This window comes from Carassius carassius, chromosome 22 (genome assembly GCF_963082965.1).
Source record: "Carassius carassius chromosome 22, fCarCar2.1, whole genome shotgun sequence".
In the NCBI taxonomy this organism is placed as follows: Eukaryota; Metazoa; Chordata; class Actinopteri; order Cypriniformes; family Cyprinidae; genus Carassius; species Carassius carassius.
In genome coordinates this window covers 23648499-23667390 of record NC_081776.1, presented here as the reverse complement: position 1 = coordinate 23667390, position 18892 = coordinate 23648499, and the positions used below count along the sequence as shown (strand labels likewise).

At 39.3% G+C, this 18892-nt stretch overlaps 1 protein-coding gene across 2 annotated transcripts; it reads right to left on the bottom strand.

Annotated features, from left to right (window-relative positions):
- Window positions 1-4100: 4100 nt before the first annotated feature.
- Window positions 4101-17952, bottom strand: LOC132099130 (gastrula zinc finger protein XlCGF57.1-like). 2 transcript variants are annotated; one of them, XM_059505588.1, is made up of 3 exons: window positions 17718-17952; window positions 16764-16991; window positions 4101-5602 (listed from the first exon to the last, which is right to left on the bottom strand). In XM_059505588.1, the coding sequence occupies exons 2-3, from the start codon at window positions 16933-16935 to the stop codon at window positions 4101-4103; spliced, it is 1674 nt and encodes a 557-aa protein (XP_059361571.1). In that variant the 5' UTR covers window positions 16936-16991; window positions 17718-17952. The 2 variants fall into 2 exon arrangements, with proteins under 2 accessions (XP_059361571.1, XP_059361572.1); XM_059505589.1 differs by having other exon boundaries at window positions 17748-17952.
- Window positions 17953-18892: the final 940 nt, after the last annotated feature.

Here is an 18892-nt window from a genome sequence, read left to right as displayed (position 1 = left end):
GGCTTTTCGCAACCCTTTGTGTAGAACAGCCTATCGAAGCCATTTGGTAAGACTGATTATTGGTTTAGTTAATCTGGCTTTAGTGGCCCTTCAAGTAATCGGCATGAATTGTTTATTCTTATTATAGGCTTTCGTAGCATGACCTATCATGGCCATTTGCATAGCCCAGACCATCTCAGCCGTTCGCATAGTACGGCCTTTTGCATAGCATGGCCTATTGCAGCCTTTCGCATAATTAGGCCATGCTATGTGAAAGACTGTGATAGGCCAATCACAGCTTTTTGTTTACCATGGCCTTTCGCACAGCATGGCTTATTGTTGCCTTTCGCATAGCATAGACCAGGGGTGCCCAACCCTGCTCCTGGCGATCGACTGTCCTGCAAAGTTTGGCTCCAACCCTAATCAAACACACCTGCCTTTAATTTTTAAGTGAGCCTGAATACCTTAATTGGTTGCTTCATGTGTGTTTGATTAGGATTGGAACTAAACTTTGCAGGACAGTCGATCGCCAGGAGCAGGGTAAGGCACCCCTGGCATAGACTATAACAGTCTTTTGCATAGAATGACCTTTTGCAGCCTTTTGAATAGCATGGCCTTCACATAGCACAGACCATCAGCCTTTCGCATAGCATGATCTATTGTGGCTGTTTGTATAGCATGACCTATCACGGATTTTTCCGGACAGCACAGACTATCACAGCCTTTTGCATAGCATTGCATTTCGCGGCTTTTTTGCATAGCACTTTTATCACAAGGTCTATCAATGCATTCACATTACATGGCCTATGGGAGCTATCAAGTAGACTTACTATTGATTTTATATAAGGTGGCTTTAGTGGCCCTTTTCTTAATTGGCCTATCATGTTTTTCCGTTGTTTATTTACATAATTAATTTGTCCATTTGCGCTACATGGCCTATTGAGGCCTTCACATTGCAAGGTCTATCGTGGCCATCTGATAAAACTGAATATTATTGTTTATGTAACCTAGCCTATTGTGTTTTCATAATTTTATTCACAAAACGGCATATCATATCCTCTAGCAAGGGTTTTCATTAAACAGTGCTTTTAAGGGTTCAGTAGCTTGGTATAATTCAATTAGCTTATAAGTCATTGCTGTAAAATAAGTGTTCTTACCCTTCTGCAGGGGAATTGTTCCACAAGGTTTATTTATCAGTCTTCACTCAGTGTCCCATTGCTTTCTTAGTATTAAGTGTCATGTGTTCTGGTTTATTTTCTTTTGGGGGTTCACTCATTGGATTCCAATGATTGGATGGAGTTTTGTCGGTAGAGTTTTTCAAGCATTTGTGGGAGTCAAGCCCAAGATTATTTATATTCACTTCATTACCTGTTGTTATGCTCTTTATGTTTGTAACCCGACCTACTGTGGTTTTCCATGTAACTTGACCTACATTTTAGATTGATTAACACAGATAGACCATGTTAATCGGCCTGATATGGCCTCTCATCAGCCTGTTGGGACCTTCAATTTACATGGAGTTTCAAGGCTTGACATTAAACAGCCTTTAGTTGCCTTTACACAATTTGGCCTAGTGCGACCATCAGGTAAGTCTGAGTATTATTGTTCATTTAACTTAGGCCAATGTTGTGAAGGGCCAGGATAGGTTATCAAGGATTTTATCACTACATGAACTACGCTGCCTTTATGTTAAATGGCATAATGCGGCCTACTATAACATAGCTTATACAGTAATTTGTTTATAAATATTTATTAATCCTCTTCATCAAATGTAATGCTAATCATTTGACTCCATTTTAGGATATCCAATCAAGAAAAACCTCAACTGATGGGTATCAATTCACTTCTTTTTGGGGGTAGGCTCTTCAGGCAGGATCAGCCAAATCTGCATCCCCGGGATTTGGACAAAAGGATGGGGACTACGCCAAAATTATTTTTATACAACTGTTCACTAATAATTTTAACTCACTCACCACCATCTGTTAACAATTTAACGAATAAATTCCATGTAAATGTTTACCTTGTCTCCGAGTCTTTCTGATAGAAATACTCTGTCATACATCCAACTAATTTTTTTTAAATGTTGGCCATGTTTAGCATGAGAATCCAACTTTTTACAGTGTAAATAAGTCCCCTTTAATGTAACACAATAAAACAAGTCTGATTACAATAATGTATTTTTTTATTGAATACATTAAGACCAGTGTTTGGAATAACGGCGTTTAAAAGAACGGCGTTATTTTTTCAGTAACGGGGTAATCTAACTAATTACTTTTCCCGTCTTTACAACGCCGTTAACGTTACCGAACGTTAAATGCGGTGCGTTACTATGCATTGATTATTAATATGCAATCCGAACGCACCGCTGGCTCACACAGCGAGTTAGCAGGGGGTTAATAACGAGATAAGCGATTATGATTGGCTAAGGCAGAGTCATGTGTTTCACCTCGCACTGTAGATCTTGTGGCTCGAGCTGTTTTTTCAGAGCCCAAAGATATGAATTCTTTTAGTGGAGGAGCAGCGTTGTCATAAAGTATCTTATACATCAAACACAGATTGGTGTGAATTAACAGATTTTCAAAGCTGAGAAATTGGTATTTTACTAGAATATGACCGTGATGGAATTGTCTGCTTTTCTTATCGTGAATCTTTAAAGAGCTTTTATATAATGACTAATCTAACACATAAGCACACGCACTCACACATTCACACAAGTTGCGGAAAGATAGAAAGTTAGGAAGAATGAGTTTTAAGAGAATGAAAATGTGAAATCCCAAGTTTACAGCAATACGTGAAATTGCATAGACATGAACAGCCATCAATCACTTAATTAACCCTCGCATTGAGTTCCTCATTGATGTTAAATTTATATTAGATAGACCAGTACAGATGTGAGGTTCCCTTTGCTGTCGTTGCAAGGGGGTTTCCTGACATTGCAGATTGGCTGGAAGTTCATTAGTTGCTGAAGTGACATCTTGGGAAGCCCGTGGTTGGGCGTTGGCTGAAGATGCAGAGTTGTGGGCTGGCTGAAGTTAAACGGGCACTCGAGGTCAGAATCAAACACATGGCATTACAAAACTTAACTCAAAACATGAAACTCTCATACGGAAAAGAATAGAAACTAAAGTAAAAGAACAGATGTAAAGTTTGACGAGACTAGGTGTTGTTTCTTCTCATCGTGGCTAAGTAGCAGCAGACGTAAAGGCTGACGCATGATTGAACCGTGCTCAAAGAACGTTTAAAGTGATGACTAAAAACAAAACTGAAAAACCAAAACTTAAAGCAGGTTAAAAGCAAAAAATGATGGTGTCTTGAGTATTTAAACTGGCCTTTTGGTCACACCTCAAATGTTGTCTTGACCAATTAGATATTGTCTTTGCTTGGGGTGTTGCGATGTTTCTCTACCCCCATTGATAAATCATGTTATCTTATCAATCACGTGGTCCGAATCGTCCCTGTCTTGGAGGGTATAATTTTGGACATTTCAAGCAAACAGATTCAAACACATACATACTAAACATGAATATGAATCCTTAAGCTATCCAAGTTATTAAAAGACATATACAATAAGTGATTATAAACATGATAGTCAAATGTGTGGGTTACATATAAATGAATATGGAGTTAAGCGATGGACTGATATTCATTTATAAGTCCTTTTGAGTTCATTTTGGTCCATATACATGTAGAAAAGACCAGATACCAGAGGTTAAAAGGCCCCCTTTTGGAATTTCAGTCTGGTTCTTCTAGATGGGGGTAAGTCAATCTAACAATCTTGTTTACTCTCATGGCTTTACATGTGAGGGTCAGATTGTCCATCTCTTTGATCATCAATCTTGATTACTTGCCCCAAACTGTCAATAATTGTTCTAATGGAGTTAATGTTGAAAGCTGTTCTGTGAAAGAGTTGGTTGGTTAGTGGACTTGCTTCTGACTTGTGGCACTAGGAATTGATTTACAACATGCTGTTGCCTTCCTGGGGAATTCGGCTCCTCATGTTTCAATGGACCTGATCGAATCTTTAATTTGTTTGGTTCAGTTCTGATACGCTACAGGTCTATGAAACTCACTCCACACTGATGACACAAACAGTCATCGGAGAAGGGCTGATGTGTCTTTTCTCAGGTGTGAATTCTCATGTGGGATTCAAGGCGTTTCTTTCGAGAGAAACTTTTCCCACACTGGGTGCATGTGAAAGGCTTCTCTCCAGTGTGAATTCTCAGGTGAACCTTAAGGTTTCTTCTTTCAGTAAATCTTTGTCCACATTGCTGGCAGGTGAAAGGCTTCTCTCCAGTGTGAATTCTCAGGTGAACCTTAAGGTTTCTTCTTTCATTAAAACTCTGTCCACATTGCTGGCATGTGAAAGGCTTCTCTCCAGTGTGACTTCTCATGTGGGGATACAATGAATCTCTTTGTGAGAAACCCTTACCACACTGAGAGCATTTGTAAGGCTTCTCTTCAGTGTGAACTCTTTCATGTATTTTAAGAGATCCTTTTCGAATGAAACTTTTTCCACACTGTTGGCAGGGAAAAGGCTTCTCTCCAGTGTGACTTCTCATGTGGACTTGAAGGCTTTTATTTTGAGTATAACCTTTCCCACACTGTTGGCAGGTGAAAGGCTTTTCTTGAGTGTGAACGCTCATGTGGGCTTTAAGGCTTTGATTATGAGTGAAAGCTTTTCCACACTGTTGGCAGGTGAAAGGCTTTTCTCCAGTGTGAAGTCTCATGTGAACCTGAAGGTTTCCTCTTTCAGTGAAACTTTGTCCACATTGCTGGCATAAGAAAGGCTTCTCTCCAGTGTGAGTTCTCATGTGGGAATACAATGCTGATCTTCGTGAAAAACCCTTACCACACTGAGAGCATATGTGAGTCTTCTCATCAGTGTGAACTCTTTCATGCACTTTAAGATTTTCTTTTCGAATGAAACTTTTTCCACACTGTTGGCAGGGAAAAGGCTTCTCTCCAGTGTGACTTCTCATGTGGGGATACAATGCTGCTCTATGTGAAAAACCCTTACCACACTGTTGGCAGGTGAAAGGCTTTTCTCCAGTGTGAGTTCTCATGTGGGAATACAATGAATCTCTTCGTGAAAAACCCTTACCACACTGTTGGCAGGTGAAAGGCTTTTCTCCAGTGTGAAGTCTCATGTGAACCTGAAGGTTTCCTCTTTCAGTGAAGCTTTTCCCACACTGTTGGCAGGTGAAAGGCTTCTCTCCAGTGTGAACTCTCATGTGGGCTTTAAGGGTTTCATTTTGAGCGAAACCTTTTCCACACTGTTGGCAGGTGAAAGGCTTTTCTCCAGTGTGAGTTCTCATGTGGGAATACAATGCTGATCTTTGTGAAAAACCCTTACCACACTGAGGGCAGGTGAAAGGCTTCTCTTCAGTGTGAATGATTTCATGTACTTTAAGAGATACTTTTCGAATGAAACTTTTTCCAAACTGTTTGCAGGTGAACTTCCTAGATCCTGTTTTCTGAGCTTTTTTTTGCATGGAAATCGTTTTTGACTGTGAGCAACTGAAAGATCTTTCTTCAGTTATGAAATCCTGATGCTTCTCATCACTCAGATGTTTCTCTTTGTTTTCATTCAGGTCTTGACTCTCTTCTTTCAGTGCCATCAGGTCTAAGGTGAAAGAAGACAAATACAAGTTAATCCTGGTTTAATGGCACAAAGCTACAATTGTTCCATACACATTGCTCAACAATATTTATTTATAAACATTCTATAATTTTTAAGGACAAATATTAAGTGATAAGTTAAGGGAAACCAAAATCATCAACACACTGATTTGGTGTTTTTGATTTTGAATCCAGCCCTCGGTGTAAAAACTTAAGTTACAAGCTGATCCAACTTGCATGAAGTTCATCACAGCTACACATAATATAAGTCAGTAGAGTGTATGGCCCCCACATACCTATCTATATGCACTCTCAACAATATCTGGCCGAGCTCTTGGTGAGATGGAGGATAGTGTCCTGTCCCAGACCTGGATCAGGACATCAGTGAGATCCTGAAGAGTCGGTTGTGCTACTTGAACGCTTTGGATGCTCTGGTAATATCCCAGAGGTTCTCAAATAGATCCAGGTCTGGGGAACAAGAGGTCCAGTAAATGACATCAGTACCTTTGTCATCTAAAGCCTGTCCATACACTCTTGCCACACTAGGACAAACACTATCAGGCACCAGGTGGAAACCAGGGACCACGGCACCAGCATATGGTCTGACAATGGCTCGGAGGGTTTCATTGCAGTACCAAACAGCAGTAAAGGCACCATGGGCTAGTACGACTATGCTGCATGCAGCATAACATTCCCAATTCATCTCCAGATTTTGTCACATGTGCTCAGTGAACCTGCTTTGGTGTTCTCTGGCAAAAGCCATTCAAGCACAGGTCCCACTAGAGGATGCTGAGCCCTCATGGCATGCTTATTAAGTATGTTTTTGACAGTTTATTCCTGACAATTTAGTCAGAAACATGCACACTAGTAGCCTACTGGAGATCATTTTGCAGAACTCTAGCAGTGCTCCTCCTGTTCCTTCTTGCACAAAGGAACAGATACCGGTCCAGCTGTTGGGTTGTTGCCCTTTTGCCTCCCTGTCTAGATCTCCTTGATTAACGACCTATCTCTTGGTATCTCATTCATGCTCTTGAAACTGTGTTGGGAGACACATCAAACATCCTTGCGACAACACATATGGAAATAGCGACAGCTATCCTGGAGGAGCTGGACTGCACGAGCAAACTGTTTGGGATACAAGAACTGCATCATGCTACAGACAAGTGACAAGGACCCTAACAAAATACTAAAGACAAATCAGTCAGGAAGAATAATTGTCAACAAATGTCTATGGCCAACACCTGCAAAATCATTCCCTTTATTGGGTGTTGTCTAGGGCTGTAGCTATCGAATATTTTAGTAATCGAGTATTCTACCAAAAATTCAATATAAATAAATGCATTTTTGCTTAAAGTGCAACATTAATTACGCAATAGAAAATAAGACTCCTGGGTCTCTTAAAATGAACAACTAATTTTGCTTTTTAGAAAAAAATATATACATTTTTAAATGCATAGAATGCAATGCATACATCAAAAATAAACAATTAATTATTACCCATTGTTTCTCTGTCTGTACTTGTACTGTGAACAATGACAAAGTTAACAGATGAATTGAGTCAGTTTGGGTTGGGGTTTTAAATAAAGCATTTTCTGAGATGCACATTAAACATTAAACACATAAAACATTAATTTAATTTATCTTTAAATTATTGAATATTAAGGAAACTTAACTTTTTGGTAAACAAAGGGGATTAACTATTAAAAATAAAACATGTAAGAAATGTGTGATTAAACCTTAAAAAAAAATCATGTTTGATTTTTTATTTTTTAGTAGCAGTAGGCTATGTACATTCTGCTGACTTTTATGTTGACAGGTTGACGTACCTTTACAGTTCTGTGTATGTGTGGTGACACTCAAATCCAACGGTCAAATGCTCATGAAGTGACTGTTAGAGCAGTTCTGGAGATGTTGTTCATGTGTTCACGTCCTTATTTAGTGAGACATCAGACGCTGAAATCACCGGAGCGGCACGCGTGCTATTCCATTCATTAACAGAGACACGCAGAACATACAGGATTCACATTTAAATAGATTGTTCCGGCTAAATATGTACAGATATTAGTTTAAATGAAGTAATTGCAATGACCTATTTTTGATTAATTAATTCAAAATTTGTCGAATTCCGTGCCATTCCGCGTTAAACTGTAAAATCCGTTTATATGACTGGATTCTGCGATTCCCTCTGCGTTTTCTGAATCGCGGAAATCATAGGCTCCTAGTCGTGGTATGCCAGCTCTATCTTGCAATGGACACACGCCACAACGTTCTCTTTAAATTTGCCCGCGCCCTCAAATCAAAACAGTGCTGACTCCTTGTGTCTCCTTCCGCTTTGTGGGTGACATAAACACGTTGTGTCACATTAAAAAATCATTGCGAAAGAACCTGACGTGAGATTTAAAATAAATTAAGAGGCTTCGAGGCAGAGGAATTTGCCTCAATAATTTTTTGTAATCGAGTTACTCGAGGAATCGTTTCAGCCCTAGAGTTGTTTAGCGGTTGCCTCTCCAGGGCACCTGAGTCACAATCACTTATGCTTCCTAATTGGACAGATTGATATCCCTAACATTAAACTGACTTGGTGCTGTACTGTGATCAAGTGTTGCCTTAATTGTTTGGAGCAGTGTAATACAGAACCGTCCTGTTTTTTGGACATCTAATTCGTGTTCCATATTAATGCTGCTTTCACATGGCATCAGAATTGCAGTAAATACGAGTTTCCTAGGTATAAATTGCGCTTGGATTTTGCGTATATATATATACACACCTGCATAAAAGAGACCATTAAAAGATCTGTATCCTTGATATGTGATCCTTATGGACCAGGCCTTAGTCATGTGATTCCAAATTTACTTAAAGTTAATCATTTTTACACGTTTCGTCTTTGCCAAATTACACATTCAAATTAATTTAAACCATTCCTGGTCAAACAGAGGTGAAAAAGAATTTAATTCAGTACTTATGTGTGTGTACAACTGCCCCTACTCAAGATGTGTTCACACTTGTCATTAGGGCTGCACGATATTGGGGAAAAAAATGACATTGCGATATTTTATTTTTCTGCGATATATATTGCGATATTTTTTCTTACAAACAAAAATGGGGTGAGCACACTTACATTCTCATTTTAAATGATTTAAACCGACACCATCGTGTCAATTGATTAATATGCGCGAGGGAGAGAGAGCAAGACAGCGCTCGTGTTGTTTGAAAATGGCTTGCTCTCTCTCGGTCTCTCTTTCTCTCTCTCTCTCAATTCATATTGCTTTATTGGCATGATATACAAAAGGTGCATATTGCCAAAGCATTGTACATAGCAGAATAGAAACAAACAAAACAAAAATACATATATATTCATAAGAAAAAAAAAATGACATGCAAAATTAATCCATATACATTTCTATAAACATTGATGGTACTTCTAATATACTCTCTGTCTGTCTCTTTTGCGCGCGCTCTCTCTCTCTCCCTGTCTCTTTCGCGCGCGCTCTCTCTCTCTCTCTCTCTCTCTCTCTCTGTCTCTGTCTCTCTCTCTCTCTCTCTCTCTCTCTCTCTCGCTCTTCTCTCTGTCTCTCTCGCGCTCCCTCTCTCTCTGCCCTGTTAAACTTGCATGTGGTTTTCAGTCCTGTCAATTATAAACTTTCACTCTATGATGGTTAAGCTGTGCAATTAATCCACGAATCACATTCGTCAAGGGCAGGTGAGTAGCTGGCCCGTACAGTTAATGAATAACGGATCAACTACGACAGCCTACATCGCACATCCTGCGATGTGACTATCGTGGATTCGTACATCGCGATATCGATGCTTAAACGACACATCGTGCAGCCCTACTTGTCATGTTTGGTTCAATTAAAATAAATTCTGGTGCGATTGCTCTGTTAGTGCGGTTCGTTTAAGTAAGTGTGAACACTGCCATCTGAACCCTGGTGCACGGACTGAGACCGATAAAAAGATGGATCTTGGTCTGCTTCCAAAAATATTCTGGTGAGGTTCGAATGAAATATGATAACACGGATCTACACGGAAATACTTCTAAACAAACCAAAAACAGGAAGTAATGACAAGATGCGATGCAGAACGAGCAGTGTATCCAATACAAAAACAGCAAAGGGCAAATGTGGAGCAACGAGGAGGAAAAGTGACTTTGTGCTCTTTGTGACAGGTGGTAAAAATATAATCAGAAGTACATGCAGCAATGAGCACTCTTAGGTTCAATCCCAATTCTATTTTATACCCCTTCACCTACCCCTCCGCCTACCCCTTCCCCTTGTCCCTTGAAACAGAGTAGGGTTGGGAGTGAAAATATTCCCCTAAGAATTGGGACACTACTATGCCGTCACACGTTATCATACGTCGTCTAGCGCTTACAATACCCACTTATACAGGTGTAATTGCGCAGCTCACACATCCAGGACAAAAGAAACTCGTCAATGCTGCCCCATGACTTTTGTATTAAATACAGTTTAAATACTGAATCGCTACATTATATTTAACAGCAACGAGAGGATACAATCGCAGTTTTTAAGTAAACTCACTCTAAAAAGATAAACGCACAGACGCGAATACACGCAACTTCCATCTCACTCTCTCTCTCTCAATATTTGAGAGAAGTGTTCATAGCAATTTCTAATTATTGGGGGGACTAGCCCCCCCTCAATGTCTATGATGGTTATCGCCCTGATCAGACAAGAAAATATTTTGTGGTACTATCGTGCAGTCTATAATGATATGACGTTAGCAAATATTAGCAATTTTTTTGCAAACATTACTTTGAGTAACATGACCATTAATATGAACTCACAATTGAATGTAACATAAAACAAATGATCACTTTTTGTTAAAATCTTTATTTATGCCAAAAAAGCTTACATTTATGTGTCTTTTTGTTCGCTCAGGCAGCCATGTTGCCAAGATAATTCATACCCCTTCGATTGAAGTGTGGTCCTGAAAAATCTTCATTTGAAGGGTTGTCTGGCTCTTTCCTTACCGTTACCCCTCCAACCAAAAGAGAATGGAGACACCACTACCCCTTCACATGAACGTGTGAAATGGAGGGGTAGGGGAAAAGGGAAGGGCTAAGGGGTAGAGAATTGGGATTGGGCATTAGTCCAGCAGAAGGTATTAGGGGTGTTTGACTTAATGCAGTGCTGAGAATGAGGGCTGTGACGGTGGCATATTTTTACGATCGCGATGGTAATGGGCCAACTACCACCAGTGGTGCAGTGTTGAGATTATATATATATATATATATATATATATATATATATATATATATATATATATATTAGAGTTGTTCCGATTCCGATACTAGTATCGGAAATATCACCGATACCACAACAAATTCTGGCATCGGCATCAGCGAATACATGAACCCATATACCGATCCGATACCATTTTCTTAAACGACCTAGTTATAACCGCTAGCTTTGCCTAACCGCTGCACGGTTCTTCTTCGCTGCTCAGAATGCATTGAAAACACAGGAAGTTGTGCTGTAATGCCACAAGCAACCCCTGTTTAGAGCAGCGAAGAAATGAAAACGCGTTAGCAGCACTGATCTATATATGACTGGATCGCTCATCGCGTTCTAAACTGCCAACAGACAGTGAAGCTGCTTCTATATTATAGATCAGTGGTTAGCAGTATGTCCGCTGTTTAGCAGTATTTCAGACTGGACCAACCAGACAGTAAAACGGCGACTAGGGATGCCACAAGTACTGGCACTTCACTACCAAGTCGGTGCTGAAAATGTAAAAATGTGATGATACCAGCGTCTCTGTAGAACCGGAAGTAAGTTACAGACTCCCGAGTATATTCGTTACCCGCAGCTGTGTTCAGTCGCTTCCGCTTCTATAGCACTACAGCGGAGTGAAAAGATGGGTACTGGGGTGGTCCATATGACGACATGTATGAAATCAACATCCTGTTTTATAACAGAAAGTCACATTTCGATTTGAAACCACATAAAATTTTACTGAGATGTTGATTTATGACACACAATTGAAAAATTAGTCAGATTTAACTGATAATGACAAAATATAAAATTTCCATAAGAGTGTCACTAAATAATTATCAGACATTTTTGAAAACCATGGAGAGGAAGTGGTAATTATGAAACATCCAAACATTTAGTATCTCTAAAAATTCCTGAATGTGCTTTGTACAGGACATTCAAACTTAAATTTGTGGCATGTATAGTCTCAGAGAAATTCACTAAAATATAATGTCCTCATGAGGATGCAGGGTCTCAGGAGGTTAATAATGTTTGAAATTTATTGGACTACAAGCTTGTGGTATAAAGGTACTTAGCAGAGACTTACTGCCACCTATTTGCTGTTTTAATTTCACAATTAAATTATCTGTTCATTTTTTTAAATAATTGAAAACATCAGTATTTATAGTTTTTAGTTTTAAATGTCAAAATGTATTTATCTCTAACCGCTAATGGTTAAATATATTTGTAAAGTAAGGTCTATGCAGTATTATTTTACGTCTGTATTTATGTATCAGAAAAATCTACTGTTTAGTCCTACATGAAAAACACTCTTTGATTCATGTGTTTTTTTTGTTGTATTTGTTTTATTTCTCATAATTTGATTATTTGTTGGTGATTGTTTGATTATTTTATAAACGAGTGTTTAGTTTTCTAAGGTTATTTTGGTGTTAAACTAATTTATAAAAGTTATATGTACCAAAAACAATAAATAGTAGGGGTGTAATGGTACACAGAAGTTACGTTTCAGTACATACCGTATTTTTCAGACTATAAAGTCACACCTAAGTATAAATCGCATCAGTACAAAAATACAGCTTGATGAGGAAAAAAAACATATGTAAGTCGCACTGGACTATAAGTCTCATTTATTTAGAACCAAGAGAAAACATTATGGTCTACAGACGCGAGAGGTTACAGGAGCACTGAGCAGCATAGAGCGCCCTCTCGCGGCTGTAGACCATAATGTTTGCTCTTGGTTCATTTCTCTTGGTTAGTGTCAAATTAATTTTGATAAATAAGTCGCACCTGACTATAAGTCGCAGGACCAGCCAAACTATGAAAAAAAGTGCGACTTATAGTCTGGAAAATACGGTACCTTAGTTTTGGGGTTACTGTTCAATATGAGCTTGATACAATAGGAAAAAGCAACAAATATACAAAGCTAGGTTTCCTAGATTTTGGTGAAAAAAAAAGGGCATAAACTAAATCTCTACAAACTACAGTTAGAATAGAAGTGTCAATGTACAGTCGTGGCCAAAAGTTTTGAGAATTACATAAATATTAGTTTTCACAAAGGCCAAATCCTGACTGATAGCAACCCATTCTTTCATAATCACTTCTTGGAGTTTGTCAGAATTAGTGGGTTTTTGTTTGTCCACCCGCCTCTTGAGGATTGAACACAAGTTCTCAATGGGATTAAGATCTTGGGAGTTTCCAGGCCATGGACCCAAAATTTAAACATTCTGGTCCCGAGCCACTTAGTTATCACTTTTGCCTTATGGCACGGTGCTCCATCGTGCTGGAAAATGCATTGTTCTTCACCAAACTGTTGTTGGATTGTTGGAAGAAGTTGCTGTTGGAGGGTGTTTTTGTACTAGGGATGTGCACGGATAGTCGAACATTCGAATATTTGTTCTGCTCTAATTATTCGATAAATAAAAATGATATTCGAATTTCACTTTCTGTGATTCTCCACGGCATATTTGAAGGTGTATGCAAGCAAAAAATAATTAATGAATGATTAAGGGGCCATTCACATATCGCGCCTAATAAGGCGTGGAAAAGGCTATGCGCTCCGCTTTCTCCTTCTTTCCAAAGCGCTCGGGCAGAAGCGCTCCTGAGGCGACGCGTTCTCTCCATGAAGATGCGGAAATTTCAGCAAAGGATAAATGGATTTGTGGCACAAAAAAAAAAAAAATCGCTTTCAGTAGCTCTGCTACTAAATTTATTTCAAAATGGCAATCCATATACAGCTATGATCAGCTGTTCCTTCATCTTGGCTGAGCTTTCAACATTGTTACAGGAAAGGATGAAGCTGAATGTTTAGTTCTTGTCACATTACCTGAGGTGCGCTTGCGGCATTCTGAAAGTTGAGATGTTTTTAACTCGGTGCTGTGCGGACGCGCCTGGAAATAACGGGACCGCGTCGCACCGCGTGCGCATCGCGACCGCGTCGCTTCCCTTATGAGCGCGCATACCACGCGCCTACATTGGAAATAACGAACTTGAGCATGCAAAAGACGCGATATGTGAACGCCCCCTAAAAGAACTGCGGTCTTCTAGTACTTCAAATATGCCATGGAGAATCACATAAAGTGATCCAAGAACATTGTTGCAGCATCTCTCAAGCAACGAATAAACACTGCTAACTTGGAGAATGCAGTGAAAACTCCTCTTCTCGCGTCTGCCCTAGACCCTCGGCACAATCATCTCAGGTTTCTCGATGAAAACATGAGAGAAGTAAGAAAAAAAAAAGAACATTTTCCTTGATGCGAGTGGTGCGGATGCAGTCGCCACGATGAAGAAGATGCAATGCCCACTCGTCAGAAAAGGCTGAGCCAGTTCTCCAGCGATGATTACACAGAATCAAGCCGAGACGAGTGGGAACAGTTCTTGCTGGAGCCATGTATTCCACCAGATGAGGATCCCATTCAGTGGTGAAACGAAAACACGAAGCGCTTCACAAAACGTATTCGCTTAACACACCGTTATTTGTGAGTCCCGCCAACGTCTGTGTCGTCAGAGCGCGTTTTCTCCGCGGTCAGCCTTATTGTTAACAGACTAAGGAGCCGACTTTCCCCCAATCATGTTTACATGCCCGTATTTCTTAACAAGAACATTTGAAACAATAGAAAAAAAAAGCAAAAAAGATTTGCTGACAGTTTAAAAGTTAAGTGTAAGCTACATTCTGTACAATAGCCTAATTGTTGCAGGCTGCTTTACGTTTTTTCTCGGTTCACTTTTTTTTTTTGCTTTTAATCTGTACTTTTGTTTGTTTGCACGCATTGTTAAAGGTTTTCAGCTACAAAACACGATGTGTAATGTTCAAGCTTATTGTAAGCTTGTTCAAAATGACGAAAACAAATGTTGCTGAAAAATAACGTCTGACTCATTAAACTAAATTTAAACAAACGAATATTCGAATATTCGTTTTTGTGAGCTCAAATATTCGAATGTGATATTTGTGGAAAACGCCCATCCCTATTTGGTACCATTCTTTATTCATGGCTGTGTTTTGGGCAGAATTGTGAGTGAGCCCACTCCCTTGGATGAGAAGCAACCCCACACATGAATGGTGTCAGCTTTACTGTTGGCATGACACAGGACTGATGGTAGCGCTCACCTTTTCTTCTCCGGACAAGCCTTTTTCCAGATGCCCCGAACAATCGGAAAGGGGCTTCATCGGAGAATATGACTTTGCCCCAGTCCGCAGCAGTCCAATCACTATACTTTCTGCAGAAGATCAATCTGTCCCTGATGTTTTTTTGGAGAGAAGCGGCTTCTTTGCTGCCCTTCTTGACACCAGGCCATCTTCCAGAAGTCTTCGCCTCACTGTGCGTGCAGATGCGCTCACACCTGCCTGCTGCCATTCCTGAGCAAGCTCTGCACTGGTGGCACTCCGATCCCGCAGCTGAATCCTCTATAGGAGATGATCCTGGCACTTGCTGGACTTTCTTGGACGCCCTGAAGCCTTCTTTACAAGAATTGAACCTCTTTCCTTGAAGTTCTTGATGATCCTATAAATTGTTGATTTAGGTGCAATCTTAGTAGCCACAATATCCTTGCCTGTGAAGCCATTTTTATGCAACGCAATGATGGCTGCACGCGTTTCTTTGCAGGTCACCATGGTTAACAATGGAAGAACAATGATTTCAAGCATCACCCTCCTTTTAACATGTCAAGTCTGCCATTCTAACCCAATCAGCCTGACATAATGATCTCCAGCCTTGTGCTCGTCAACATTCTCACCTGAGTTAACAAGACGATTACTGAAATGATCTCAGCAGGTCCTTTAATGACACCAATGAAATGCAGTGGAAAGGTTTTTTTGGGATTAAGTTAATTTTCATGGCAAAGAAGGACTATGCAATTCATCTGATCACTCTTCATAACATTCTGGAGTATATGCAAATTGCTATTATAAAAACTTAAGCAGCAACTTTTCCAATTTCCAATATTTATGTAATTCTCAAAACGTTTGGCCACGACTGTAGCTAGGAGCAGTGGTGGATCCGGATCCAGAGCAGTATGGGAGCCATGGTGGAGCGACTGTAGAGGGTTGTTTGTTAAAAGAGACTAAGTAGGGCTGTGAAAAATATTCAATACGATTTTTATGTGCATCTTGTCAGTAAAGCTGCTCCTGTGATATGTAGTAAATCGGCAGCACATGCTTTCAGATGGAGTGGCATTTTGCTAAGAAAAGCTGGGATTGAAGTCTAAAACCTGACTTGAAATAGCCTTACAATCTAAAGCGGTTCCATGAATGGCATTTAAGTACATGCAATCTCACCAATTTGACCCAGGTTCAGTAAATTAAGGTAATTTGATATGAGCGTTTATTCTCAAGAAGCTCTTTATGTCGATCATAGATCAAATCAATCCACCGTGGCACACAGTGAATAGGTTTAACGCATTTGAGATGTTTTCCTCAGTGAATAATTGACATATCACAGGTAAATTCTACATGTGTAAATGTTCGAAAGTCATTCAAATATATTAATTTTGCTGTCTGGAGGGGGCGAGGTTTACGCATGGAAACAAGCATTGCTGAGTACATTTGTACTAAAGAGTCAGGGCGGGGGGTTAGACTGCCAAGGAGTAGTTATTCACTTACCCTTTGGTTTTATGCAATATGGAGGAAATATAGATTTTGTTTGATACGGTTGCATTATCAAGTGATAGCTATTACTGTTTTTGATTGTCTTCTATTAGGAAGCAAATACTCCTTGCTGAGAAATCCAGCATAAGCTCTGCACTGTATCAGTTCTATCCAGCCTGAACCAACATTTATAACTCTCTCTATTTCACCATGTTTGGATATTTTAGCAATGTCACATGAGGCACTGACTCCATGTCAAACAATTAGAATTCTCATATAACTTTTCAAAAATATCATTCATATTAATAAGGATCAAATGACTGGCTCCAGCTTTGAGAATTAAAACCAACCTGTTTGTTCCTCAGTATCTTCTTGTTTGACTCTGAATGTTTCTTCAGTCTTCATATCTTTACTCTCCTCTTTAATAAACATCATCTTTGTTTGTTCCTCAGTATCTTCTTGTTTGACTCTGAATGTTTCTTCAATCTTCACATCTTCACTCTCCTCTTTAATAAAAGCCATCTTTCAGTAGATCTCAGTTGCTTCAGTAGAAGTTTCCTGTGTTTGGACACTTTGTCCTGATTAAGATGGGAAGAATTAACAGAATTGGTTCAGTCGTCTGTGCATTGGTGAAAGAGTCAGTCAGAGAAAGTTAATAGCTTTAAATGAGCTGCTTAGACAGAAATTCTCAACACTAGCGTTACAAATGTTTACAATAAACGTATTCCGAATATGGGGAGCATAATGAGATGCACCTTTCCTCGTGGATGCGCTTTGCTCTAGTCATGACCCGGTTCGTGAACTAATCGTTGTTTTGAACCGGTTCTTTTTTGAGCCAGTTCGCCAAATTGGACCGAATTGATCGAAACAGATAGCGCGTCTTGAGTCAGACTTGATCCACAATTTACTAAAGTTACGTTACTCTTTTTCACACATGCCTGACAGTTCTTCCGACTGTAAATCAATATGCCAGCATATATATTAATCCTGTAACTCCAACAGCACTGAAACATGGCGAGCGATGCTGTGAGCGCGAGTGAATCGAAGACTCGAATGAAGGGCGAATTTGGACAATAGAAATGAACTGTCCGAAAGAATCGGTTCGCTGAAAAGAATCGGACTTCCCCTCACTACTTTGCGCACACACGAGCAAAAAAAAAACTTTCTCCAATGTTAGATAAAGCATTACACTACTATATTAAATAATATTTGAGTATTTTTACATCTCTAGTAAAACCTAAGTATTTGGCTTAACAGTTCGTATTGATTTACAACCTTTCAATGATTAAAACCACAAACCTTACTCTTTCTTTGGCGACTCTGGTGGGACAAACCTTTCTTAAGCTGTATCACAAAAGCAGGAGCGCGGGGCAGCCTTATGACGTCACGTCTCCACACCAAAATAAAAGTCATTCTCACACAGTGCTGTCCAAAATCACAAAAAATGAATAAAAGTTAACATGCAAAAAGGTGTCCAGTGATGTGCTAATATAACTACCAATAAAGAGCGAGTTGATCATCAAATATGTGCTTTTCCATCTAAAAGACAAAGCACTCGTGTTTGATTACAGGGAACAATTTATACCAGGGCGCCAAAACTGTTTTTTTTTCCCGTTACACTTTTAAAATTATTGTGTCATAGCAAAAACTGTATTTAATTTATGTGCAACTGTTTTTAAATAAATACACACTTTTATTGTGGTCAGAAAAAATATTACTAATGCAAGCTTAATTAAAAGTTGACTTACTTTGTTTGACTTTGTAAATTCAAATTTGTAAAGTCATGGAAATCAAATGCAATTTTAAAGAAAAGGTGTCTAACGTTGTTTCATACAGACATATATCTAAACATCTGTCTTTTCACATTGCTTGAAAGGGTTGACAAGACACATTATTAATTTGAATAGATCCTAAACATACTGGGCCCAATATCAAAAACTGAAGAAAGGGTTCATTTTTTAATTGACAGATGAAGTTTATTAATAATATACAACAGAGACAAATGGAAAGCCCAACGATCATGGAAATCACACACACACACACACACACACACACACACACACACACACACACACACATATATATACACACACCGTATAGTGCCCAGCATTAATGAGTATATCCAAACATCTCGACAGATTTCTCAGAAAAACACCAATCTTTCTTTGAAATTAATACTTTCTGTGTGGAACCCTTTTCAATGAAATATTTGTTAAATTAAATTTGATTTGTCAGTCGTAAAGGCAAGAGTTAATTGAATCCCCTTCACACCTCCAGAGTGAATACACAAGTTTGTTTTTTTAAATTGCTCCTTCTGCTAAACTTCTTGCGATGCACAGACCATTGTTTGCAAATGACGTTTCAGGTCTCTTTTATACACAAAATGTTTTGGACACTGCGGGCAGGAATAAGGCTTCTCTCCAGTGTGAACTCTTATGTGAATCTTTAGGTTTCCTCTAAACGAGAAACTCCTTCCACA